Consider the following 26,880-nt stretch of genomic DNA (forward strand, 5'->3'; position numbering starts at 1 on the left):
TCACACCAGTGCTTAAGTCACTGCACTGGCTTCCTGTGTGTCCAAGGATAGACTTTAAAATCTTGTTACTTGTCTATAAAGCACTAAATGGTCTCGGGCCTAAATACATCTCTGATATACTTGTACGTTATGAAGCATCCAGACCCCTCAGATCATCTGGAACAGGTTTACTCAGTGTTCCCAGGATCAAAACCAAACAAGGTGAAGCAGCCTTTAGTTTCTATGCTCCCCGCCTGTGGAACAAACTTCCAGGATATCTGAGGTCGGCTGAAACTGTCAACTCATTTAAATCAGGGCTTAAAACATTACTATTTACTGCAGCTTACCAGTGAACTAGATATGTAACTTATTGTTAGGATAATCTGTAGCTATTGTTTTTATATTTGTCTGCTGTTGCTTTTGCTTTTTAAATGCATTTTCTGCACTGTTTTTCTTGCTTTTAGCTTTTGTTTCTAATGATCTATTGTTCCTTTAATGTTTTATCTCAACGTATTTCTCTTGTAAAGCACATTGAATTGCCTTGTGTATGAATGGTGCTATATAAATAAAATTGCCTTGCCTTGCCTTGCCTTCAAAAAGTGGTCTCGAAAGCGGACTCAAGCACTACTATCCTGACAATATACACTGCTCAAAAACATTCAGGGAACAATTAAGGGTCAACTTCAGGGATATCAATCTGTCCATGTAGGAAGCACAAGTGATTGTGAATCAGTTTCAGCTGCTTTGGTGCAAATCGAAGTGACAACAGGTGTGATGGAGAGGCAAAAGCAAGGGAATGGTTTTACATGTGGTTTCCACAGACAGTTGCTCTCTCCTTATCCTTCCTGACTGATTCTGCTAGTGTCCTTGTCACTACTGGTAGCATGAGGCGGTACCTGCAGCCCAATCAGGTTGCACAGGTAGTCCAGCTCTCAAGGATGGCACATCCATACGTAAGGTCGCAAGAAGGTTTGCTGTATCTCCCAGCACAGTCTCAAGAGCATGGAGGAGATACCAGGAGACCGGCTGTTACACGAGGAGAGCTGGACAGGGCCGTAGAAGGGCATCAACCCAGCAGCAGGACCGGCAGCTGCTCCTTTGTGTGAAGAGGAACAGGAGGGGCACTGCCAGAGCCCCACAAAATAACCTCCAGCAGGCTACGCGTGTGCATGTTTCTGACCAAACTGTCAGAAACAGACTCCATGAGGGTGGCATGAGGGCCCGACATTCTCTGGTGAGACCTGTGCTCACAGCCCAGCACCGTGCAGCTCCATCGGCATTTGCCAGAGAACACCAGAATTTGTAGATCCACTACTGGCGCCTCTTCACAGATAAGAGAAGGGTTGCACTCATTTTCTTTTTCATTTTGTTCTCAACAAATTATACAGTGTACATCAGTAAAGATTTTCAACTTGTACAATTCATTCATTGAGATCTGATGTGTGTTTTAAGTGCTCCCTTATTTTTTTTGAGCAGTTGTATCTATATATAAAATTCATGTCAGATGTCAAACAAACTGCAACCTTGCATTGTCTGAGCCAATTTAACACTTGTTTAAAACAGATTAACAAATGATTAAGATTAGACAGAAAGATTTTGGCACCCAGACTCTACAAGGAGATTTTGTAATCGAGGGCGGTTTGCCCTGAGCACACAGCAAGATAGATCACCCCATGGAGTCCAGACACTGTGGGTGGTGGTGGCTGGTGACTCTGCTGAGACTGATAGTGATGGGGAGGTGGAGGGTGCACACAACTACAGCATGAGTGTACTTAAGGCAGAAAGAGAATCATATTAAGAAATACAGCAGCAAGATGATAGGCAAACAATGACGGTGTGTCACTGTGCTTTTGGTTAAATATGATCAGCTGATAGATCATCTGATATTTCAACTGACAGCCCCTGACAACCAAAGTATAGTCTTCCTGACTGAACTTTCGCCAGAGCTTCACTTTACAAAAATAACGTAAAAATGTCTTTTGAGATTTGATGCTTAATTTTTGTTTTCAAAGATCTTTCTGGAGCCATTTCACCACCATCCACTATCTATTTAAGTGTATTTGCAGTTCTTTGCAGCTCCTCCATTTCATGTGTACACTGACACAGAATAGCGTCTATCAAGATTTTCAAGTGGTCTCAAGCTAGTCTTTCAGATCTTCTGTTCTCCTTCAAGAGCAGCACAGATATCCCAAAGATGGGAAGTGACTGGCAACAGAATAAATACAGTAGTTGGGGTGGAACATTTGAAATGTGACTTTGTGTCCTCAGCTTGAATGTCTCTCACACTAAAGCGTAGATTTTACAAGTAAGTGTTGATCTGGTTACTCGTGACACTCTCCATGACACAGAGTTATGAAAAACAAACTGCACAGCTCTTTCCCCAGCAAAACTGCCGACTCTCACCTTGTAAGTGTGTGAAACCAAATGTGTCACGACACATTGTTGCTGACACGGTGTAATGTCAACTCGACATCAAAACAGTAAACCTGAAAGCTAAAACTTAGTCTGTAGTATTTCAGAATGAATGAGGTCTGATTTTTCATTCAGTCTTTTCCAGTCTTACGGAGATGACTGCTTCCTTGAGGATAACATCTGGAAAAGATGGCGTATACATCAGAGGCTTTTACTATGAAGCAGGATTTAAAGTTAGCGAGGTCACTTCAGGGTTTACTCTGGGTTTTTAGTACAATGAAGCTGGCAAATCTAAGAATGCTATATGAATCAGCAGACACTTCAGACATCCACTGATCGAGTAAATGTGGATCTGGTGTCCGCCCCACCTACCGCAACTGCTTTTGCTAGCAGTGAAAGAGCATTGTGCATCAAGTTGATGCACATGTCTGAGCCTTAGTCAGACCCAGACTCAGATAAAGAGTCTGCTGTGCTCCAAAATCAGCAACTAGCATCTTTTATTTGTCAATGTTGTTTGCTAGCTTATGAAAACTCCTCTAGTGACAAACTTTGCACAGATACAACCCAGTATAGTCAAGGTCAGACATTTTTGGGGACATTAACTGAAGACATCTCTGAGTGGAAGGGGTCTTCAAGCAGCATCTGTAACTTCCTCCCCCACACACCTTTCTGACATCAAAATTGTACCTTTCCCAAATGGACCGTCAGACATTGACATCTACTTCATGCAGCAATTAGCCAGCTGTGGGGAGATGAGAGGGTATCTGAACTTCACTCTCAAGCTTCACGGTTACCTCTGTCACGTTTTGCATGTACAAAGGAATGTCTTTGAGGAGAGAACGTTCTAAAAGTGTGTTGCTGTTCTCCACATTTGAACGACTAACACGTCTCGTCTTTCTCCGTGACAGCAGGTTTTACAGTGTAGATGACCTGACGTGACTTCAGCCAGATGGCCTGACATGACTCTGACCAAATTTGTTTATGCCAGGAGAAGCAATTGTTCTCAGAACTGCTTGTCTGAATATCAGGAAGTAACGGAAAGTATCGACAGTACCTACAATTCTTGTTTGTCAGACACTATAAAATCGTCATGGTGTACTCATTCTTTGGCCTTCTCACAACTAAACCCTAAAATGTCCAATCCCGGAGGTGTATTTTGATCTCACCTTGTTTCTGTCTGAATTGGTACACACGGGATCCTCAGCAGCCAGTGCAATGCTGCTCGCCACGATCACAAGGAGGATGGTCATCTCAAAGTAGCGCATGGTGACGACATAGTGACAGATCCTCCTGATACTGCGGATCGACGAAGGGGAAGATGTTAATTACTGGTGGATGAAACACTACTTCATTTCATAATCAGGGATTTTGTGGGATTTGCAGCATCTTACGGGTTGGAGGCCTTGAAGATGAACATGCTATCTGGAGCGACAGGTTTGGGAGGTATCGGAGGTTCCTCCTCCTCCTCCTCCTCCTCCTCTGTGTCTTCCTCTTTGTCTGTCTGTTCGGAGTGGTATGCCTCCAACTCTTTACTGTTCACTAAAACCCAGACAGAGGTGCGAGTGGAGAGAACAAAGCTGTTTCAGCTGGACATGGATGATGAAGAAAGAACAATGTGAGTCACCGGTGTGGCACTTTATCAGATGTCAAACTCCTACACGCGGTGGTCCACAGTGATACCGACACTGAATCCCACTTTATGATGCACAGTAAAGGAGTGTGAAGTGATCACAGTGATACCTGTCATGGGCGTGAGCTCCAGCAGCGGTTGTGCGGACATTTCGATGGCAACGCTTCCCCCCTGGTTGGACTTTTCACGTTTTAAGGAGACCTGGCGGCTCTCAGACTCCATGGCCCTCACAGTGAACTCTGTGGCCTCTAAGGCGGGCTCCACTGGGATGTTTTGGTCCTTGTCCATAAGCTGCTCACACTGAGGAGGATCAGGAATGTCTCTGAAACAGTGAAGAACAGATCACTGAACTTAAATCAGTGCAACACCACAAAGATATGTTATGACATGGAAATCTCTCCTATAGGAAGAGCTGTGCAAGAGCTCTTGTATACAGTATTGGTATCATCCTTTTCTTGCTGCACAGCTATCTTAAAACTGAAATGTCATTTTCTCCCTTGAGAGAGTGTTTAGCGATGATAGCAGCATGTCTATGCAGATGGCAGTGTCCATTGGTCAACCATTTTTGTCCGCTTTTGTCCGCTTTAGAGTGAAATGTCTCAACAAGTATCAAATGGATTGCCAAGAAATTTGGCGCGGGCATGCACGTCTCCCTCAAGACGATTTGTGATCTCTTAACTTATCATCTGGTCAAAATTTTCAGTTGTCCAACACTTTGGTTTAGGACCAAAAACCTGCATCACTAAAGACATTCCCATCAGCCTCAGATATACTTGGTGTTCAGTACTAATTAGCAAATGCCAAAGCAAGATGATGAATACATGGTAAATATTAAGCCTGCTAAACATCAGCCTGTCAGCACTGTCACAGTGGGCATGTTAGCATGCAACTGTTAGCAATGAGCTAAAGTACCACTGTACATCCTCAGGATGTCTGTAGTCTTTTTACTTTAAAGGATAGGTCCACATTTTTTCAAGTCTGTCTTAAAACAACAATCAATACAATATGAACATTCCAAGGCTCACTGGTTGCTGTAATTGTTCCTTTCTGATGTGGGACAAAAGCCACAGTCGCTCTGAGCAAAAATGCTTTCCAAAGTTCATGTGAAGCAACATGAGGCCTCAGCAGTTAGACAACACAAATAGATGTCTCAATTTTTAGGAGGAAACAAAAAGAGGGAAAAGACTTTGGACTATGTTTAGAAAACACACACTTGATTTGTGTAACTCAGACTTTTGATGCCTCATTTAATTCAGCTGAATTATTGTGGGAATGCATTTTGCAGTAAAGATAGACTGTGGATTTTGTTCCCAAGCGCCATCCTCCAGGACTGAAAAGTGAAGCAAAAGCCGAAGAACCAAAAAACGCAGAATGGCCACTTGAGGCTGACTTCAGAAGCCAGTCAATCCTCACAGATGTTAAAATGCTCAACTTTACAGCAGAAATAAACTTAACAAAAACAGTTTTGGTCTCTATAGCTTATTTCCTCGTTCATGACGACTGTACAGGGAACATGTTTTTATATAACTCACCTGTTTAAATGTTATTAAGGCTTAAAGTTCTGCATCAAGGGTGTGGCTGCTTTAGTGAAAGGTGGTTGCCATGTTGCTTCTGCAGCGACTACATCAGTTAGTTAATGTAACAATGGCGTAACTCCAGAGTCATAGATGTAGCTGTTGCTATTTCAGTGTGTTTTCATGAAAGTTAATTGCACTGTTTTGCACACCTAAAAAAGCTGCATTAAAACACTCTCTATGGAGACAGATGCTCAGTTTTTCTTTTGTCAAGTACATTTCGTTTAATGGTTTTCATCCTGTTTTTGGATAGCAAAAACTTATATTAGCACGAGCATTATCACAGTTAACCATAACTGTAAATGCACCATGCTAACCAAGCTAACAGCTAGCATCAGGGTTATCTCCACCCTCTTTTCCAAATGTGGTCACTTCTGGCTCAAAAAATTCAAGATGGTGACGGTCAAAATGGCAAACTCCAGGCTTCATGACAAAAGTCCTCAATCCAATGGGTGACGTCACAGTGGCTACATCCATTATTTTATACAGTCTATGTTTTGTCCCCATTTCTATGAATGGATTTCTTCTCAGCTAAAAACGTCAGTGTTTAATGAATACAGTCAGGTCCATAATTATTTGGACAATGATACAGTTGTCATCATTTTGGCTCTGTACACCACCACAATGGGTTTTAAATGAAACAATGAATACCTGCTTAAAGTGCAGACTCTCAGCTTTCATTTAAGGCTTTTTTCAAAAATGTAGTATGAACCGTGTAGGAATGACAACCATTTCTTCACACAGTCCCCCGACTTTAAGGGCTCATAAGTATTTGGACAAACTAACATAATCATCAATTAAACAGTCAGTTTTAATACTTGGATGCAAATCCTTTACAGTCAATGACTGCCTGAAGTGTTGGACACATAGGCATCATCAGATGCTGGGTTTCTTCCCTGGTGATGCTCTGCCAGCCCTTTACTGTAGCCGTCTGCACTTCCTGCTTGTGTTTTGGGTGTTTTGCCCTCAGTTTTGGCTTCAGCAAGAGAAATGCATGCTCAGTTGGATTCAGGTCAGATGATATGACTTGGCCATTGCAGAACATTCCACTTCTTTGCCTTAAAAATGTCTTTGGTTGCTTTTGCAGTATGCTTCAGGTCAATGTCCATCTGCACTGTGAAGCATCATCCAATAAGTTTTGAAGCATTTGGTTGAATCTGAGCAGATAATGGTGCCCCAAACACTTCAGAATTAATCCTGCTGCTCTTCTCAGCAGTCACATCATCAATAAATACAAGAGAACCAGTTCCACTGGCAGCCATACATGGCCATGACATAACAGTACCTCCACCATGCTTCACTGATGAGGTGGTGTGCTTTGGATCATGAGCAGTTCCTTCCCTTCTTCCTTCTCTTGTCTTCCCATCATTCTGGTAGTTGATCTTTGTTTTATCTGTCCATAGTATGCTGTTCCACAACTGTACGGGCTTTTTAGATGGTTTTTGACAAACTCTAATCTGGCCTTCCATTTTTAAGGCTAACCAATGGTTTGCATCTTGTGATAAACCCTCTGTATTTATTCTAGTGAAGTCTTGTCTTGCTGACAAGAGCAGCAGGATGAAAGCTGAAGTGTTTGGGGCTACATTATCTGCTCAGATTCAACCAAATGCTTCAAAACTCATTGGACAATGCTTCACAGTGCAGATGGACATTGACCTGAAGCATATTGCAAAAGCAACCAAAGACATTTTTAAGGCAAAGAAGTGGAATGTTGTGCAATGGCCAAGTCATATCATCTGACCTGAATCCAACTGAACATGTGTTTCTCTTGCTGAAGCCAAAACTGAGGGCAAAACACCCAACACACAAGCAGGAAGTGCAGACGGCTGCAGTAAAGGGCTGGCAGAGCATCACCAGGGAAGAAACCCAGCATCTGATGATGCCTATGTGTCCAACACTTCAGGCAGTCATTGACTGTAAAGGATTTGCAACCAAGTATTAAAACTGACTGTTTAATTGATGATTATGTTAGTTTGTCCAAATACTTATGAGCCCTTAAAGTTGGGGGACTGTGTGAAGAAATGGTTGTAATTCCTACACGGTTCATGCTACATTTTTGAAAAAAGCCTTAAATGAAAGCTGAGAGTCTGCACTTTAAGCAGGTATTCATTGTTTCATTTAAAACCCATTGTGGTGGTGTACAGAGCCAAAATGATAACAACTGTATCATTGTCCAAATAATTATGGACCTGACTGTATATGGGCATGTAAATAAGGTTTCTCTCAGGGGAAAAATATTCAGTGACATTCAAGTTAAAATGGCTTTCATTTCATACAAGGACAAAAAGGTCACAATATGCTAAAGTTCATGAGAGAGTGTTGAACCCTGTAATACTTCTTCGTTAAGGAATACACAAGAACAGGCTTACCTGCGACAGTCTTCTCCAACTTCTGCATAGGGGTTGACGATGCATGTTCCACAGTCATCTTGGCCCGACCCTTCCTCCGCCTCTGCTTTCTCTTTCTCCTCTCTGTCATCCTTCTCTTCCCTCTCATCCAGTATCTTCCTCTCCTGGCTGTGCGACCGTCTGACTTGTGGCACCTCATGTGGTGACTGGGTGCAGTCCAGACTCTTGGCTTCAGAGCGAGCATCCCGGTGGCGGTGCCGTCTGTGTCTGGCCCCTTCCTCTGGCCCCTGACTGGGTCTGAATTTGCGGGCCATCCTGTGCCTGCCCCCGCTTGTGGCTCTGTGGTTTGCTCCTCCTGTTTTGTCATCGTTCAGGTTTACCAGAGGCTCGGCCGTGGGGGGCTCAGGGATGGGGATGGAGATGGACATAGGGGGCTCGGGGAGGGGCATCCCCACCGACATGGGGGACTCGGGCAGGTGAGCTGGGCTGGCCTCTGGGGAGAGGGCGGGAACGTGTTTGGGGATTGTGGGAGTTTCGATGGTGTCTTCAGTGGGACTTCCAAAGAGCTCCTCTCTGCTTGCCATCTGGCGACGTTTGCGTAGCTGGTTGGCTCTCTGCTCCCACACTGACATGTTAACTTTTCTCCTCCTCTCTCGGCGGGCGACGAAGGCATTGGAGCCTTTGAGGGGCTGTTCGTCTGCCGGCCCTGTCGGACACTCAGGCTCATCTGGGAAGGTTGGCCTCCCTCTGTGGATGGCGCGTTTCCTGTATAGGTAGGGTCTTCTCCTCCCACTAAGGACCACAATATATTTCATATCAATATGAGGCAGAAACAGGCCCAAATTAAACGAATTGGTGGCAAGAAACATAGAGACTTGTGTCCATTTAACATACCAGTTGCATAAAAAACATCCAAACAAATCAAATAAAAGTTGCAAGAAAAGGACAGACCTTTTCTGTGAATTTATAATGTTAGTTAAAACAATTCCCATGGAAAAATATGCAAAATACTTCAAGCTAAAAAATACAAATACATCCAAACTAAAATCAAAAATGAAGATACCTGAGAGGTAAGGACAGATAAAAAGAACATAAACCACAAGAACATAAAAAGGTAAGGTGCAGGATTTAAGTACAAACATAGTGTAGAAAATAATCTCAATAATTGAGTAGGAAAACTGAAGGGAGAAATTCTGTGAGACAGAGATGCATACAATCATACTTACTGGTATTCAGATTCTTTTGTTGTCCATGTAATCAATGAGTGATTATTTGAAAACAAGACATTAGTGTTTTACAACATACACAGAACATTTGTTGTGACACAGAACAAAATGTGTAAAGGTTATCCAGCAGGTTTAAAAGGGACTGAAATTAGTGCTGTAAGATTATTAATTACCAGGAGGCATTAGATTTTATGGAAGTGACCATTAAATCTTTTCTTAATTTACATCCAAATTGGTTTGAAAGCTGACAAAATATGCAACATTTTGTTCAGTGCCACATAACAGGCATAAAACAAGACAACGTGATGGAACCAGCAAAACACTGTAATGCACATCAGAATCAGCATCTTGATAGCTGCGACATGTACGAGACTAACATTCAAATATGTAACAGACAAATGATACATTTAGTGTCACAGCTGAAGTCAGTTTGTCTCATTCATGAAATCTGAGTAGATTTGCACATAAAAAACCTTTTTACTAAAAACCTACACCAGATTCATGAACAGCACAGAAAACTTAGATTTGATTGTAGGCACGTGTGTATGTTCATGAATGCCAATCAATCATAAATTGACAGCACGGTCTTGCTAGTCAACAATTAGCATACATCTCCACCCATAAATAGCCAGCGACCACCATATATGGAGGTGATTTTTACTAGGGATAGGTGCATCCTATAGACTTGCAAACATGAAGCAAACACGCTAAGACTGAAGTTATATAATTTATCATTTGTGGTGTGACAGGAACAGGTAAATCAAAGACTTGGAAAGTTAGTCCACTAAACAAGCTTTTTTTCCACAAAGACCGCCTCATATCATTAGGATAAATGTCAGAGAACATATAGAAAACGACATATAAACGTGTTGTCTTACCTTACCGGTGTGCTGCCATGTTTGTTTACCATTTAGCATTTGCCTGAAATCTCGCGAGAACAAGCAGCAACAGCTGGAAGGCAGAACCGGACAGTAGCCTGAAAAGTTCATTCATTTATTTTATGAAAGATTTATAGAATAATGGCTGACTTTTTGCCAGACTTCGACTTTGTGGAGGAGGAATTTGATTTTGCAGAGTTTGATGGCCGCCCTTATTTATTTGAGCCAGAATACGCTGACGAAGAGCTTCGTGAAATTGAAGAACGGAGGAGGAGAGAGAGAGAGAGGCGCAACAGGTAGAGGACGAGAGAGGAGGAATGGCTGCTGCAAGGCTGCGTAGCTCTGGAGATTGGTGGTGTACCTGTGAATGCTGTGTCCCAGTGCCCACAGAAGAGGAATGCCTCTGTTGCAAGGAATGGGACCGGTTACAGCCTTATTTTCAAGGTCTGGATGTGACCGAGGACGAGACACCTCCACCTGGAGTAGTATCCAACTGGGCTTTATCTAGAGCTCACGAGATTTCAGGCACAGTATGAGATCGCTGCTTGTTCTCACGATATTTCGGCCGCATTTTGGAAAGCAGAGCTAAATGATAAACAAACATGGCACCACACCGGTAAGGTAAGACAACACGTTTACATGTGGTTTTCTATATGTTCTCTGACAACCTAACGATATGAGGCGGTCTTTGTGGAAAAAAAGCTTGTTTAGTGGACTAACTTTGCACTTGAAGGTTGCCCGTTCACTTACGTTTTAACAGGTCTGACGCTACTATGCACCCCGGCTGTATCTAGGCTAACGGCTAACATGCTAACTATTATTTTTATGTCACTAGTCACTTGAAACAAATTTAGGACGATAGGAGACAGGTTGAAATTAACCGAAATTTCCCTTTAATGTGCAACTTTATTCAACAAAACTGCATAAGTACACACAAAAAAACCCACAACAGCTACAGTAAGCTCTTCCCAGTCAAAGCTGCAGATGAACGCATTGCTTGCATCATCAGAGAGACCTCTCTGTCACGGGAGACTGCGACATGCCTCAAATGGATCAGTCATCAGCAAACTCAGAAGATAGGGTGATGGGTCTCACAGTCTCGCCACTCAAACAGAAGATAAATTTGTGGAGTTCTCTCTCCTGATTGAGATGCCAGAAATGTAGAAAACACGTCCTGAGTCAATTTAAATAACTCATTCACATTTTTAAGAAACCTAATCTGAAGCTTAAATCTGCTCACTGCCAAGCATTTAGCTAAATGTGTTGTATTTCTAATCTTTTGTCATGTGTAACTTATGCGTTTCAAAGGCATCTGCATAACATAACAGAGCACGATACGAATTAAAATGATAATTTCTAATAATGACAAACAATATGTATGTGCATTTCTTATTTACACAAGCTCTACAAGCAGTCAGAAGCAGGTGTAGATTCTGTTAGTACCTACTAAGAGATCAGAGCTACTAACACATTGATGAATGCCGAAAAACACGTAAATTTCCCTCTACGAACAGTTTACACATAAATTTATTCTGCTCATGTTTCATGAATGAGACCCAGTAACTTGTCATTGTACGCAGGTGATTTTCATATCATTTCATTGTCATCACATTTTTTGTGTCTGTGACATAGTTTGTAACTTCAATATGAAACTTGCCACACAAAATACAAGTTTATTATTAACATTATTAAATGATTTTTTTGGTAGTTTGAAGACGCCATATTTTCACCAGGGATTTTGCATGTTTTGGCTTATTAACTACTAATCATGTCAACACTCATTTTTTACATTATATCAATGTTTGTTTTCCTGCCTTCAAGTAGATGCCTACGCATTTAGATATGGTATAAAGGTCTACTCTCAGAGACTTAAAACACTGAAATAAGTCATTCTTCACAGAAGCTGCATAAAGATCTGATGCAAAAACACAAAACCTCTTTAAATCAAGGACCAAGAAGCTACAGCTATGATTTTATTTACAATTCATGCTAAAAACACACTAAGTAGCAGCCAATTGATGCAGGAAATTGCGGCCAAAAAATACCTGCAGCCAATCAGTAAACGGAGTCCTGTGACTCCTGTGACATGTTGACCTATGTCACAAAGAATTTCTTCCCACCCGAGACACATGAACACGCCTCTTGGCTGCAGAGAAATTTAATAATTGTGAAGAGCTGCACTTCGCCGCTGCTTGGTGTGTTTTTGGCATTAACCTGAATTTAGCTTGTTTTTACTGTTTTAGCTTGTTTTTATTTTCTATTCTCACGGCTGTTTCAATGGTATTTAAATGTCCTTTTGTAATCTTTGTTTTTTGTTTATTCAAGCTGATTTCTTGATTTAAGTTGAGTTTTTGTACTGGCGTGAACTAAAAAAAAAAGGATCCACCTAAGCAAGAAAAACACATTCATCAATCTATAATCATATAATATGGTTTGGAAAATGTAGCTAGTAATGGGAGCAACAGTTTTTGAAATTGGTCCAGTATTGAGCGAGACTGCTGTAGCCAGCAGAAGCAATACAGGCTGCAATATAACCACTCGGAGCATTTGTGCACGTCCAATTCTGTCCATTTAAAGTTCTTGTTTTTGCCACTGACAGGCTCAAGTTATTATCAAAAGTGTCTGACAGCATTATGGAAAAGAATCCCTTAACAGTCAGATCTTTTTTGTTTAATCAGAAACAGCCCCAGAAGTGGCATTACCAAACACACCAGACTCCATTTAAATAAACATCAATTTTAGCCTGCATATTTTCACATCTAAGTGAGTAATATCAGGATTTATTTCAGCCAAATCAGAGTTGGTGTTTGCTGAACGGTGGAAAGATGAACAAAGACAGTTTTTGTGACTTTTATTTTGTTTCTGCTGGATTTAAATGAAGTGTGTTTGATGACGATAAATTTAGTCTGGTGGGTTTGGCGATAGAGATTTCAGGGTTGTTTCTGATTAAACAAAAAGGATCTTACTCTTTCAGAAGAAGGTCTATCTCTGAAAGGATCCTTTCAATAAGCTGTCAGACACATAAAATAATAATGTGAACATGTCAGTGGTAAAAAATAAAAAGCACAGGCCTCTTGCTCAACACTGGGCCAGTTTCCAAAGCTGTTGTTCCCATTAGTCACTAAGACACAAAAACATAAGATACTATGGTCCAGATTAGAAAAAATAACAAAGTTTCCCTTTAATGTGTCCCTGCAGTACACTCAAGTTGTCTTATGTAATTACTGTTTTGGTTATCTGTCACTTCAGGTCAGTAACGCCCCTGATGTGACATGTGCTGTCATAGTTTTTCCTCTCTACAGCTTCTCCATTATCACAGTGGTGGCGCTGATCAGACGGAGTCATGCTAAGTAGGGAAAATCTGACACAGTCCAAAGTGTGCCTCCTCCCTGTAGAGTGACACACTGAGACTTCCCGCTGTTTCCAACAATCTTTGAAAACTACCTCCTGCCCTCTTCCTGACTTACTGGATCATTGGACCTGTGGGAACGCCACCAGGTCATCGGAAGGAGCAGGAGGTCAGTGAAGAATCTCATTACCAAAAGAGGCTGCCCATTACCACTCACAGGCCAAGACAGTTATAGACAAGCTTGTGTCTCTGCAGATCGGAGACTCTGAGAGGGAAGGGTGACTACTTTGAATAGGAAGGGTTACTGTCAATCATATTTTAATTTGGCCAATCGGAGGCTTACAATCCTCTGCCAATCAAAAATGAATTTCACCAAAACGCTGCCTGAACCAGTTGTCAATTAGTTTGTAATTTGGCTCATCATCTCTCTCTACCGGGCCCCGGATGAGCCAGGAGTAGTAGCATTCAGCACAACGTGGTAATAATTGCATTAATATATGATTTATAGTATAAATTCATGATATTTAGAGTCACATGTCACATTAGCTGTTACGACAAAAAACTGTTCAAGCTCTAGTCAAAGGATCAAAGCATCAACAGACAGCAACACCAGCCCAGTCGCCAGCAGAAAATGTTGGCACTGTTCATTTCTGCAAGCCACATATTCGTTACATTTGCACGTTTCATACCTATTATATCAACATTAAAGTGACGTAGTCTGTCACTGGGAGATGGAGGGGATGGTGGATGGCGTGTCACCTAGGCAAGACGCCTGCCAAGCTGCAGACCACTGTTCAAAATCAACAAACAACAAAGCCGCTTGTCTTTTGGCACTCCTGAGTTTCTACCAGTGTGGCGGTGTTTGTGGCACCAAACCTCGGTGATTTTTAACAAACATGGGTGTTTTTAGCGACACATTGTGGCATATCTCGGCTGCGATGGAGCCACGGAACCTGGGTGTTTTTCACTGTCACATTGCAGCATTTCCCAGTGGCGTGTCCACCTGTGTTTGTGGCACGGAACCTTGGTGTTTTTAGCGGCATGTTGTGACACTTCCCAGTGGAGTTTGTGGCACCAAACCTGGGTATTTTTTTTCACCAAACCTGGGTGTTTTCAGTTTCAGCTGTGTGTTGAGCCAAGGAACCTCGGTATTTTTTAAAGACACCACGCAGCGTTTGAGCTGCAGAACCTGGTTGTACATTACCGACCCATCCCTGCTTCTCTGGCGGCTTTTGTGCAACCAAATGTGAGTGTTTCAAGCCATAACATGGTCTTTTCCTAACCAAGTGGTACTTGTGCCTAAACCTAATCCCACCTTGACCACAGCGTTGTTATGACACGAAACGTTTCAACAAATGTAACACATACATGGTTAGCAGAAATGCTTGATAATCTTTTTTCCTTTAGCAACACACAACTGAAATCCCTGCAGTATCGGCCTTAAATGTATAAAACATGGATAGTTTGAGTTTGAATTTCTTGTGTACCTCCCCCCGTATAATACTGTGAAGTGATTCACTGAATAAAAAAACTGATTGACAACTGGTTCAGGTGGTGCATTCGTGAAATTGTAAGCCTCTGACTGGCCAAATTAAAAAATAATTGACAATTACCATGCCCATTCAAAGTCTCTGACCTGCAGAGACACCCTGCTCGTCATAGGGGAAGATTCAGCGATGCTGCAAAATCCGTCTGTAAGAGGTCATGCTTTTAAATCAGGCACATTCAGGTAACATCCAGAGTTATGTCATAGACATGCCTTTCTAACTTTGCATTCACCATGCAGCTAGAGGCACTGAGGAGCAGATTGAACATTCACTACATACACCTTCAACTGGTTCTCAGAGAGTCCACAATCAATAACACTGTGGAAATCTTATTGGCTACATCTAATTGATTTTTTACACATCTTCTCTCCAATAACAGAAGTAACATGATGATCAAACTCAGGATCACCACCAGTTCTCCCACAAGCATCCATACTGTAGCTTATGTAAGCCCGAGCTTGATTCAACTGATTGCATCTGCTGCAAAATTACAAAACAATCTTAAGAATCGTGACAAATTTTCAGCCCAATTTAAATTTTCCATTTGCTCAAGAGGAGCACTGATCTGAGAAACAGTCACACACTCACGACTAAGAACTACTTGAGAGTATTTCATCCTAGAACGCTAATTTTGTTAGCTGTTGAAACAGTAACTTACTCAGATATCAGGCCATCTCTGCCTCTGGCATATCTCTGGTTGAAGAATTCTTCCTCCTCCTCTTCATCCTGATAAAGACAAAAATAATGTGCACATAAATATTACACTTGCGTCATTGAAGGTGGATAAATACATACATTTTATTCATTAGGTAAAATCAGTTCAAACCTTTGTCAGTTCCTGTGCGTTGGCCAGATTGTCCACGGCGATGGCCAAGAAGACATTCAGCAGTGTGTCTGTCATGGAGGCAGTTAAGAACAAACACGCCCAACTGTGGGAACCTGTTTGTCCTTCCCTCTCCCTTTCATAAATGTAATATGGTAAGACTGAAACAGACTTTGAGTTTGTATGACAAAAGAATCTGAAGTTCTGGTCTTTATGCTAAGCTAAGCTAAGCTAACCGGCATCTCGTTACCTTACAAACATGAGTTTGGTATCAGTCTTTTCATCCAACTCTCAGCAAGACACCAAATACACAGTCATTCATTCATTCAATTTCTATAACCACTTATCTTGTTAGGGGTCGCAGGGGTGCTGGAGCCTATCCCAGCTGACATTGGGTAGGAGACGGGGTACACCCTGGACAGGTCACCAGACTATCGCAGGGCTGACACATAGAGACAGACAACCATTCACACTCACATTCACACCTACGGACAATTTAGAGTCACCAGTTAACCTAAATGGTATGGTGGTGCGGTGGTTAGCACTGTCGCCTCATAGCAAGAGGGTTCCTGATTTGAACCCAGTGTGGGGGAGTCCTTCTGTGCGGAGTTTGCATGTTCTCCTCATGTCAGCGTGGGTTTTCTCCGGGTACTCCGGCTTCCTCCCACAGTCCAAAGACCAAATACACACAGTTCCTAAAATGCAAAACTATTCCTTTAAATATTTTTCTTACGCAACATGTCATCATTGTATAAAATCCCAGCCAAAATTTGTATGTGGGTCCCATGTGGGTAGTAAATGGGCTGAAAAATGGGCCCCCACAGGTTCCATATTGACCCCATGCCATTTGCCTACATGGATGGGTTATCCAAGTTGGCCCCAGATTAGATGCCCATTTTGGACGAGTACCGCCTTGATTCCTGGGTAGCACTAGCATAAACTATGTGGGGTTATGTGTAACCCAGTATTTCTCCGTCCAGTCCTTTCGTCTTATCGCATTTAACCATAGTTGTCTTCAATTTCGCTGACGGGCAGTGGCGGCTGGTATGTGATAAAATATAAGTTTTGAGCCATGACTCCTTCTATTCTGGCTCCCAATAACACAACAAGGTGACATTTAAAGACTCCTAGGTAGCCTACAGCCCTGTGGGGGCGAGTCGTGTTTTGCCTACAGCTAATAAAATGACATCATCATGATGTCAGCCCTAAAAGGGTCTATTGCTACTTTTACTTCAGTAAAAGATCTGAGTCCGTTTTCCTCCACTGTACAGACTCAGATGCTACGTCAGAGCTTTTGAAGAGTCAATAAGGATACAGTTTCCAAACAGGGTGAGCACTATGAAGTAGATCGATGACCACATGCCGTACTGCACTCCACCCTGCGAGCGTATCCCATTATACATCACCTCGTTCCAGTCCTCACCCGTCAGAATCTGTAGATAAATGCACAGAATGTTTAGCATAAGTAATCACATTGCTCACATCTGATTGTCTTATAAATACATGAAACAGGAGACATATTCTCTGTCTGCAAAACACTTCACGATGTGGTATTTAAAATGGCAGTGAGATAAGTAATTACTATGTGTGCTGATCAAAACACTCTTTCACAGTGTGGTTGGTTTTGTAGCAGATCTGATGTGGGCTCGTTCACGTTTTACTTGTCTGATATTCATGTGCGCATATGTGTGCATGAATGTGTGGGATGATAGCGGAGGCAGGGGGTGGAGAGCGAGCGAGCAGAGTTGTTTAATCTGCGCCTGGGGTGAGAAATATCCCAGGGTGCAATGTGTCATGGAGAGCAGGCAGAATGAGGGGATCTGTGGGAGCCAAACCTGAAACACTGTCATGATGGCAGCTGGAAACGTGTCAAAGTTGGTGGGAGTGTAATCTTCAAAGATGAACCTAGAGGGAAGGCAGATAGAAAGCAGGGTCAGATATGACCAAGGAAGAATAGGAGGAGGAAGATGAGGAGGAGGAGGATGCGGAGCTATTTTCATCCGGACATGTCATTTCCTCTCATCTTCATCATTGAAGAAACTGCTGTTCAGTTTGCAGGGTGTGTAGCTACCTTTTTAAGACTGCGGTGTGATCAGATATAAGGCTTGAAATATTTTACGAACATCAGCACCACAAATCAGGAACAGAAAAGAAAAGCAGGCCTCGACAACTGAAGAAAGTCTGGATCTTAGTTTTGAGTCTTGGAGGCTTTACTCACCTTCCTCCAAAAAGCTGCATCCCCAGCAGAGCGAACACCACAATGAAGAGAAAGAGAAGAAAAAGCAGGCTGATAATGGACTTCATGGAGCTCATGAGGGACACAACCAGGTTCCTGAGAGAGGCCCAGTATCTGACAGAGAGAAATCACAGACTTCTTGAACAGAGCTCTGTGGAAATATATACACAAATATACTACAATCACGGGATGGGACGATATACGATTCTATTGTGAAAAACAGTTGTCGTGATGAATTTCCATGAGTAGGATAATCATTGTGTTCAGCAGCAACCAAAGAGACTGCTGGGCAAGCAACAATAAAAGAGACTCTACATTTGCACCAGCCTCAAAAAATGCAACTTTAATCAAGTATTGGCATATTTTATATTGAAAGATATGATGCCATTGAAAAGATGTGTGTCCTATCTGTGATGCAATATGTTTCTTAAAGGTCTAGTGTGTAGGATTTAGTGGCATCTAGCTGTGAGGTTGCAGGTTGCTATCAACGAGAAATTCTCCTGTGTGCGTGTGTGTGTGTAGGAGAACTATGGTGGCTGACACAAAACGTGAAAATAAAAGTGTCTCTGTCTAGAGCTAGAGTTTGGTTTGTCTGTTCTGGGCTACTGTAGAAACAACATGACAAACTTTGTGGAAGAGGACCTGCTCTGTATGTAGATATAAACAGCTCATTCTAAAGCCCAGGTCAGACCAAAGATTTGTGATGAGTTGAAATATGCAGCTACTTGCAATGTGTCGCAACGTTCTATAAACCTGCTGATTCACCTCAATGCAACTAGATGAGACGGTGTATCATCTCTATGCAACAACTCTCTGTACTTCTGTTCTGATACCAGCTCCTCAGGCTTATTTTGTGGCAGAATATAATTTGTAGCTTGTTAAAATATGAATGGGGAAAGTGATAGTGAGATATATATACACATGAGTTGCAGGTGACACCATCAGCCGGCTTGAGTTGAGCTCAGACCGGCCAGTTCACACCGCTGCAACTTTTCTCTGCAACGGTTTTTGTCTCATCCCGAATCTTTGGTCTGAGCTGGGCTTAAGCTATAAAAAACACAATTCTTAGCTTCAGATGATTTTGCAGTAATGATAATATCGTTATGTGTAATATTATATAAAATTTCTGACAATATATCCCCCCAAGTCCAACATACTGGGCCATTTCAATAAAATGTAAGGTTATGTGATTCCAGAATGTGTAGAACCATTTAGGCATATTTGATAACCGATAATATCTGTAATCGCAGTTATTAAATTTTCATATCTGCAATGCCAGCTACAACCCACGCCAAATTTAGCTGAAATGCTGTGCTTTTCGATGTCCTACTTACTTGGTGATCTTGAAAATTCTCAGAAGTCTCAGCGCCCTCAGTACACTGATCCCAAATGACATGCCAGGCCTGAAGAAGCCCCAAACCACCTCAAAGATGCTGCCGACAATGACCTGCAAAACATGTCAGCAATTAAAACAATAATGTTCTCATTATGGGCTCCATCTGACCAGCAGCATGTCTGCAAAACTTTTTTTTTTTAATCTGGAGTAAATGAGAGTAAATGGACAGGGGTTTTTTTTAAAATCCCCTTCAAAACAAAGTGGCGCAGTTATTGATCCAAACCCCTTGTTGACCGTTGACAGCTGGCCAAAAAGCTTCCCCTCCTTTTTTAATCTTTAATTTTCCCTAAATATTACAGGGTACTCATGTATCATTGTATGTGTCTTTAATGTTTGTGTGTTTATTATCTATACTCTGAAATTTCATAAACAGATTTGAATAATAAAAAGCACGTCTCACATAAAATCACTGCTTCATTAGTTAATTAGGATAACAAAAAAAAATCTGATTTCTTCACCAGAAATTAAACGTTTTCCTTAATAATATAAAACATAATTGCTTTTAGTCACTTTTTTTCCTTTTGTCGTGTAATGTGGAGTCAGAATAAGAGATGATGAAAGACCTCACCCCACAGTCGAAGCAGTTGAAAGATGAATGAAAGTAGAGCCGGAAACCCAGGCCATACATTTTCAAAAACATCTCCGCCAAAAACAGCCCCAGGAAAACAAACTCTGCATAGTCTGGAGAAGAGGAAAAAAATTAAGTCAATGAGGAGGGAGGCGACTGTCTGCCAAAAACATTCATCAGGCACAACCTGAATTATTTCTTAAGTAGTAAATCACAGAATAATGTAAAAAACAGAAACAGCGCAACCGCTGAAAACTGAAACCCACAGAGGAAGATGGTTAGCCAGTCAGGCTGGTTGTGGTGCACGATGGCCACACAGATGGTGTTGAGAGCCACCAGACTGAGCACCATCAGGTAGAAAGTGTCTGTCTTCACCATGCGGCGGATGGAGATGCGTAACATGCGCTCTTTACGCCGCAGGTAGGCAGCGGGGCCTCGCCGGCCGCTGCGGAAGTTCATCCTGGATCGTGACATGCCTGAGCGAGACAGAGGGAGAAGCACAGGAGGAAGACAGAGAAGTGCAGGAGAATGAGGAAGGGGTCATATGTAGGTGAAATATCACTAAAGAGAAGGAGCGTGCTCTAAAGGCAGACTGAAATGATAACCTTATCACTCACTTGCAGTAGACATGTCTGTGTACTTCTCGTCCCCTGGTGCTCCTCTCCGTGCACCAGTCTTCTTACTCGCCCTCTTCAGCACTGAAAACAACAATAAAGCAAATTGTTTCTGTGGATAGAACAGTGTACACGTATTGGACTGAATTTACTCACGATTTATAGTGCAAGAATTAAGCACCCTAACACCATGGACGCTTATTAAAGAAGCAAAGAGAGGCTGCCCTTGTGATATGTTCATGGTTCATATGTTATGCACGAGAGGGAGTGGTCGCACTTCTGAAAAGTTTAATGATATGAAGGTGGAATAGTGTTCTCAGGTCTCTCGCGGGGTGAATCAGTGAACGTTTTAAAAGCGTATTTCGCTGCTGATGCTTAAATTTAGGAATAATCAGTTTACAAAGAGAGCTCGAGGGATGCTCGCCCCCACTGCTCACCACTAACTCATCAATTTCATCATTTATTAGTTCAGTTTCTAACTTTAATTTTATTCTACCACCTATTTCATAATGTCCATTGGGACCCTTTGTTGGAATTGAACTTTATTCACATGCTATGAGGCAACCGATTAGGGTGTTATCGTCTCGTCTCTGTACTTGTTTTATTAGATCTTAGTCTATCATTATGTCAGTCTTATCATTTAATTGGCCTAAAAGGTTCTGCACTAAGCTGGTTTAAATCTTATTTATCTGATCGTTTTCAGTTTGTTCACGTTCATGATTAATCATCCTTACGTACTGAAGTTTGTTTTGGAGTTCCGCAAGGTTCTGTGCTCGGACCAATCCTATTTACTCTATATATGCTTCCTTTAGGTAACATCATTAGAAATCACTCTGTAAATTTCCATTGTTATGCGGATGATACACAACTGTATTTATCGATGTCCTGGAATAGGGATCCCTCCTCAGTTGCTCTTCCTGCGGTTTCTACAATTTTTTTTTAACCCGTTAAAGGTTAATGGCTGTTATCAGTGGTTTTTGGTCTCAGGTTTGGGTTAAAAGGGGCCTAAGTGGTTAGACTTGGGAAAACATATTGTGGTGTATTTGGTACGTTTAACCATCTCTGATTAACATAAGTCGACATTGAGTTTTGGTTTCACACCAGGCATGACCCATCTATTACTCCTCCCTACTGCCTGATATGGGCTTTCTTTCTCTTTATCCTATGTCACCTGACTTCTTCCTTTCCTCTCGTCATAATTATTGCAGCCACTATGTTGCTGCCTCACAAGAATCATAAACAGCCATATCACAGCCTGATAATGGCCTTCTGAACTGAACAGTAGGTGTAAGACAGCCCTCTAACGCATATCTATGACGCTTATAACCAGTGATAACGGCCATTTAATGTCCTGATAACAAGGTAAGGAATTGCTGGTAAGGAAAGCGAGCTGCAGGAATTTCTCCATGCAGCTGGCAGGAATAAAAGTTAAATATGTAACATTGTTTTGCTTATATGTGTTTGTTGAACTCATTTGTTCAACTGATTTTATTTTCTTTGTGCATAAGAGCTGATAATTAAGTGATAAACATGTTGCAGTGTTTTTAATAAAGGCAAACACAGTGTGTCACTGTTGTGGTTTTTACATAAAACTGAGTCGTGAGATCGACATGATAAATCACTTACATACAGCGAGGTGCATGTCTGCAAGGGGCTTTAGCGTCACCACTGAGACATGATGTTAAATCAAGCATCAGCATTGTTGCTATGGTTACCTGCAGCTCGCACAATGCCTTACAGTACAGAGGTGGGTAAACTGTTGACCGGAACTACGTCTGGCATGTTTCAATACACAGTTAAAGCAGACACCAGTGAATCTAGTCAGAGTGTATTTTGTGGCCGTCGTTTATTAAATAATAATCACAGATCCATGTGTAATGAGGTGTGATTAGCCTTAAGTGTGTCAACTCACCATCTAACGGCGATCTCCCTGAATTTTTATTCTCCTCTGCCAGCATTACCTCCTCTGTAATACAATAAAACTGGAGGTTAAACACAGACGTATTTGTTTTCGCTGAGGCACAATCTAAATCATCAGACGTGGAAACATACATCGCAGGGTTGTATTCTTCAGGACAAACATTTACAGGAACTGAGGCCAAACTGATGTAAACGCTGCATTCAGAGGCCAGTATGACCTTCTTTAGAGAAAGAGCTCTTATTCTCTCTTACATTCCCGCAATATCTCTCTCTCTCCCGTTTCTCTCTCTCTTCCCACACTCACCCACATCCATGCACACATAAATATGCACTCTCTCTCACACACACACACACACACACACACACACACACACGCATGTAAACTCACACTAATGCGCGTGCACACAAATTTAAGTCAGTGAGTCAGTATCACCTTTTTCTCACCCTCTATGTGCGTGGGAGGCCGGCAATGTAGATTGCCATTACACCACTGTGTGTGTGTGTGTGTGTGTGTGTGTGCAACTCAACAAAGCTACTCTACTGTAGATCCAAACTGTGTGTGTAGCAGAGAAATCGCTTTATAAAATCAGCTGCAAAAACGATCGCTTAGCTCTTAAATCACTGTGATCATAACGTATCTACACATCTGAAATCCTTCTAATTCATCGTTTGAAGTCGTTTTTGGCAGCAAGTTTCACTAACAGAATAAAAGAATGATGTTTGTACTCAAACTAAAAGAGTAGTCCTAAATTTTTTATTTGATTTATCGCCAAGATTTCAATAGTTCAATATCATTCTCATACATGCCTGGTAAATACAGCCAACCCTGGGTACAGATAGGTGGGTGACAAGGGGTGGAGCAATGCAGTATGTAAATAGCCGGCTATTTTACCGTAACTAATGGGCTATCTGAACATTTGATTTAAAATTTTGAACAGTATAATAAGGTGCCTGCCATAAAATGTATGAAAAAATATATTTAAAAGGTGCAAACTTAATTAATTTCTCCAATCTGATGTGACAACATCATCACTCGTGTCAAAGTGCGAGGGCTGGGGTCAGCCTATGGGTCAGCTAGACTTTTGGGGGAGTGCTGGCCTTTTTCGGGGAAGACATTTTGACATGTCACAGTCAGCACAGGTGTAAATCATGAAATCAATGAATGGCTGAATTCCAATTAGCTGCTTGGATTTCAAGATCCTTGTATCCTGCATGCTCGCTCACTGTCACTGTCACTGGAGCACATGAATGAACAAAAACCATCATTAGCATTATTGGTGACACTTGTGTTTTTCCTACTATGACAAGCCAAAATATCTGCTATGAGAGAGGCCTATTTGCAGCAGCGGGAGCTTATTGACAGGCTGAACCAAACAGTAGGAGAAAGACCAGAAAATTACTACAACAGTTTTTTTGGAGCTGCTTTTTAGATCCGTAAAATTATATCTTGGACAGGAGGCACTTCCATTGCGGGGGCACAGCCATCAGGATGGAATTTTATGGCGGTGACTGGATGTATTTATGATTTACCCAGGGAACGTGTCTACCTTCAGTGAGGAGACAGCTGAATGTCCGACACCATTCAAAATGAAACACTGGAAATTTTGGCACACATTGTCCAGAGAGAAATTAGGTCTGAGGCGAGGGAGCGCACATTATTTGGACTACCGTCTGATGGAACCAGTGATGGAAGTACGTCTGAGCAGTTCTGTTTCAAACCTCGCTCGGCATCTCACTATGGGAAGTGAATTCAGGCGTGACCGATCATGAAAGCTTCTATCGGAGATGGACCAATCATCTTGAGTTGCACGGGCCAGCCCTCTTTATAAATACCTGTAGCATCCCACCTTTCATTCTCGCTTTCTTCCCCGTGAAGATCATTAGCGCTCCTCACGTCCAGAATTTCATTTAACTGTTCTCTGACGCAGCCATCAAGGTCATCACCAAACGTGGAGATCTGGTGTCAGGATTTTTGGATTGTGTTTTTCGTTATGAATCTTACAATTGTTCAGGTGGGTGTTTTCGTATTGTGGCGGACATTTACCTGTTTGTACCATACCGAACAAGCTAACACGTCGAGGTGAGCTGAGATACCTCACCTGGTTATCAGAGAGGTGGGGTTACCCTGGTACACTAAGGTTTTCCTGTAGTAGCTCCTGTAAGCGCGTGCACATAAAAAGTCACGCATGCCCATTTATACTGTGCAGCACCCCACAGTGGAAATGTTCGGCGCATGCAGCCAGCAGCCACTTAGCTTAGCTTAGCATAAAGCCTGGAAACAGGGGGAAACAGCTAGCTTGGCTCTGTCAAAAGATAACCAGCCAACACCTCTAAAGCTGGGCCAGCTTCATATTTAAAGATATACTACGCAGGATGATGTATAGTCTCATACAGAAGTGATCCCTCTCATTCATCCCTTGTAACCCACTAGAAAAATGTGGTGGTGTATTTTTCTGCTTCGATTTCCTTATTTTCTTCTTGTTTTTGTGTGTTCAAGATGTTTATGGGTGCGCACCCCCACTGTGTTCAGGTTAGGCCGTGGCTTTATAAAAAGGTAGTGACCAGAAGCCAGAGTGTAAACAGTAGGCATCCGAAGGAAACAGTGCCAAAAAAACCCCACTGGAAATATAACAAGGCGTAAAGCCAAGCAAGAGTGAATATGAGGTTGGCTTTTATTTTAGGTGGTGAAGTGAAAGTACTGACAAACGGTAACCAAACGGTATGCCTTTAACTGAATGTTAGGAGAGTGGTATCGATCTTCTCATCTAACTCTCAGCGTAAAGCAAGTATATGTACAACTAAAGATGTCATTTCAATACATCCCTCCACAAGTCACTGAAGCCTGCCTTGCCGTATGCCTTCACATGACTTGAACAAGTGTGTGTTTGCAGATGTGAAGTCGTTCGTGCTGCCCAGTACCTGCCCTGTCTATCCAGGCTCGGTAGCCGTTAAGTTCTCTCTCCACCTGCTGCTGGCGGCGTAGCTTCATGAAGGCCCGCCTGTTCTCCACCCTCTCTCTCTCCTTGGCAAATTCTCTGAGGAGGGAAGCATTAAAAACACAATGCATAACACAGACAGAGACGCCAGTGTTTGACACAAAGGAGGTGTCAAACTCACCCAGACAAGACTCCCAACACTAGATTCAGCACAAAGAACGAGCCAATGATGATGAGAGGAATGAAATACATCCAGTTCCATGTGGTGCCCAAGGCATCGTTGGTCTGAAACCAATAACATTTATGTTATTAAACAACAACTGCGGTTCATTTTGTCCCAGCAGAACTGAAGCTCACATTATAGAGAACGGCCGTCCAGCCCTCCATGGTTATACACTGGAAGACGGTGAGTACAGCGAACAGGATGTTGTCAAACTGCGTGATGCCATCGTTGGGTCCGATCCAGGTGTCGTTGCAGTCGTACTTCTCCGGACACTTCCTCACTCCGCAGGCGAACGCCAGCTCAGACGAGTCAACAGTCTCATTTTCTACAGAAACAAAACATATAGTAATGGTCTTTTGTTGATACCAAAAGCTGTCATGATGAAAGTGATATACGTTTCTGACTCACACCCCTGTCGTGTCCAATTTTTTTCCAACCATTCATTGTATATCTTGCTTTTCCTTTTTACACTATGGTTTTAGTGTGGACTATACAAACAAGATATAACATGTTAATTTTTTTTTACAGAATTATTGCTGTAAGCCTTTGAAACCGGAGCAAATTGGCTTGATTTCTTTTTAAAACATGGGAAGAAGGCACTGAGCAATGAAAGAAGAAATGACCTAAAAAAACAGCAAGAAATTAGTAAAAAGAGTAAATTAATAGCACGAAAATTAGCAAAAAATATTTTAAAAAAGTAACAAACAAACAAACAATAAAATGACATGGAAAGACTGTTTAAAAATTATAATAATTCTGTGAAATAATTTTAATTAAATGCAATAATAATTATTATAAATACAGTTTTTCCCTAGCTTTTTTCTTTTTCCCTATTTTTTATTAAATAATTTTGTAAACCTTTTTTTTTTGTTTGCAATTCCCCCATGCAACCAGCACCAGAAAAAGCGATGTCGCTCTAAGTTTCAAAGGGTCAAGGAAACACTTACGTTATATTCTTTCTGCACACTGTGTGACCATTTCACTGGATGTTCTCCTTTTCACTGTACTTCAAAGGGATAGTTCAGAGTGTCTGAAGTCGGGTTGTATGAGGTACTTATCAATAATCAATGTATTACGTACAGTAGATGCAAGGTGGTACACCTCAGTTTGGAGGAGAACAGACGCGGACAGTAAGCAACCTACTGCTGTGGACGAGGGCAGCAGCAAAGAGTATTTTAGCACTATATTGAGAATATTTTCACAATTTTCCCTTGCTATCAG

The 26,880-nt window shown here is 41.9% G+C and overlaps 1 protein-coding gene across 1 annotated transcript in view; it reads right to left on the bottom strand.

Annotated features, from left to right (window-relative positions):
- LOC117271803 (voltage-dependent R-type calcium channel subunit alpha-1E) overlaps positions 1-26,880 on the bottom strand; it is a 95,651-nt gene that overhangs the window by 23,940 nt on the left and 44,831 nt on the right. Inside the window, exons 8-24 of the mRNA XM_078173394.1 lie at positions 25,794-25,984; positions 25,618-25,721; positions 25,420-25,535; positions 22,493-22,546; positions 20,584-20,664; positions 20,233-20,442; positions 19,967-20,079; positions 19,337-19,449; positions 17,985-18,116; positions 17,602-17,671; positions 17,082-17,199; positions 15,770-15,837; positions 15,602-15,669; positions 7,965-8,735; positions 4,132-4,343; positions 3,783-3,930; positions 3,558-3,687 (exon numbers count right to left, since the gene is read on the bottom strand). Coding sequence (XP_078029520.1) covers positions 3,558-3,687; positions 3,783-3,930; positions 4,132-4,343; positions 7,965-8,735; positions 15,602-15,669; positions 15,770-15,837; positions 17,082-17,199; positions 17,602-17,671; positions 17,985-18,116; positions 19,337-19,449; positions 19,967-20,079; positions 20,233-20,442; positions 20,584-20,664; positions 22,493-22,546; positions 25,420-25,535; positions 25,618-25,721; positions 25,794-25,984 — 2,699 coding nt within the window. The remainder of the gene's footprint in view (positions 1-3,557; positions 3,688-3,782; positions 3,931-4,131; positions 4,344-7,964; positions 8,736-15,601; positions 15,670-15,769; positions 15,838-17,081; positions 17,200-17,601; positions 17,672-17,984; positions 18,117-19,336; positions 19,450-19,966; positions 20,080-20,232; positions 20,443-20,583; positions 20,665-22,492; positions 22,547-25,419; positions 25,536-25,617; positions 25,722-25,793; positions 25,985-26,880) is intronic.

The sequence above is a fragment of the Epinephelus lanceolatus genome, chromosome 12 (genome assembly GCF_041903045.1).
Source record: "Epinephelus lanceolatus isolate andai-2023 chromosome 12, ASM4190304v1, whole genome shotgun sequence".
In the NCBI taxonomy this organism is placed as follows: Eukaryota; Metazoa; Chordata; class Actinopteri; order Perciformes; family Serranidae; genus Epinephelus; species Epinephelus lanceolatus.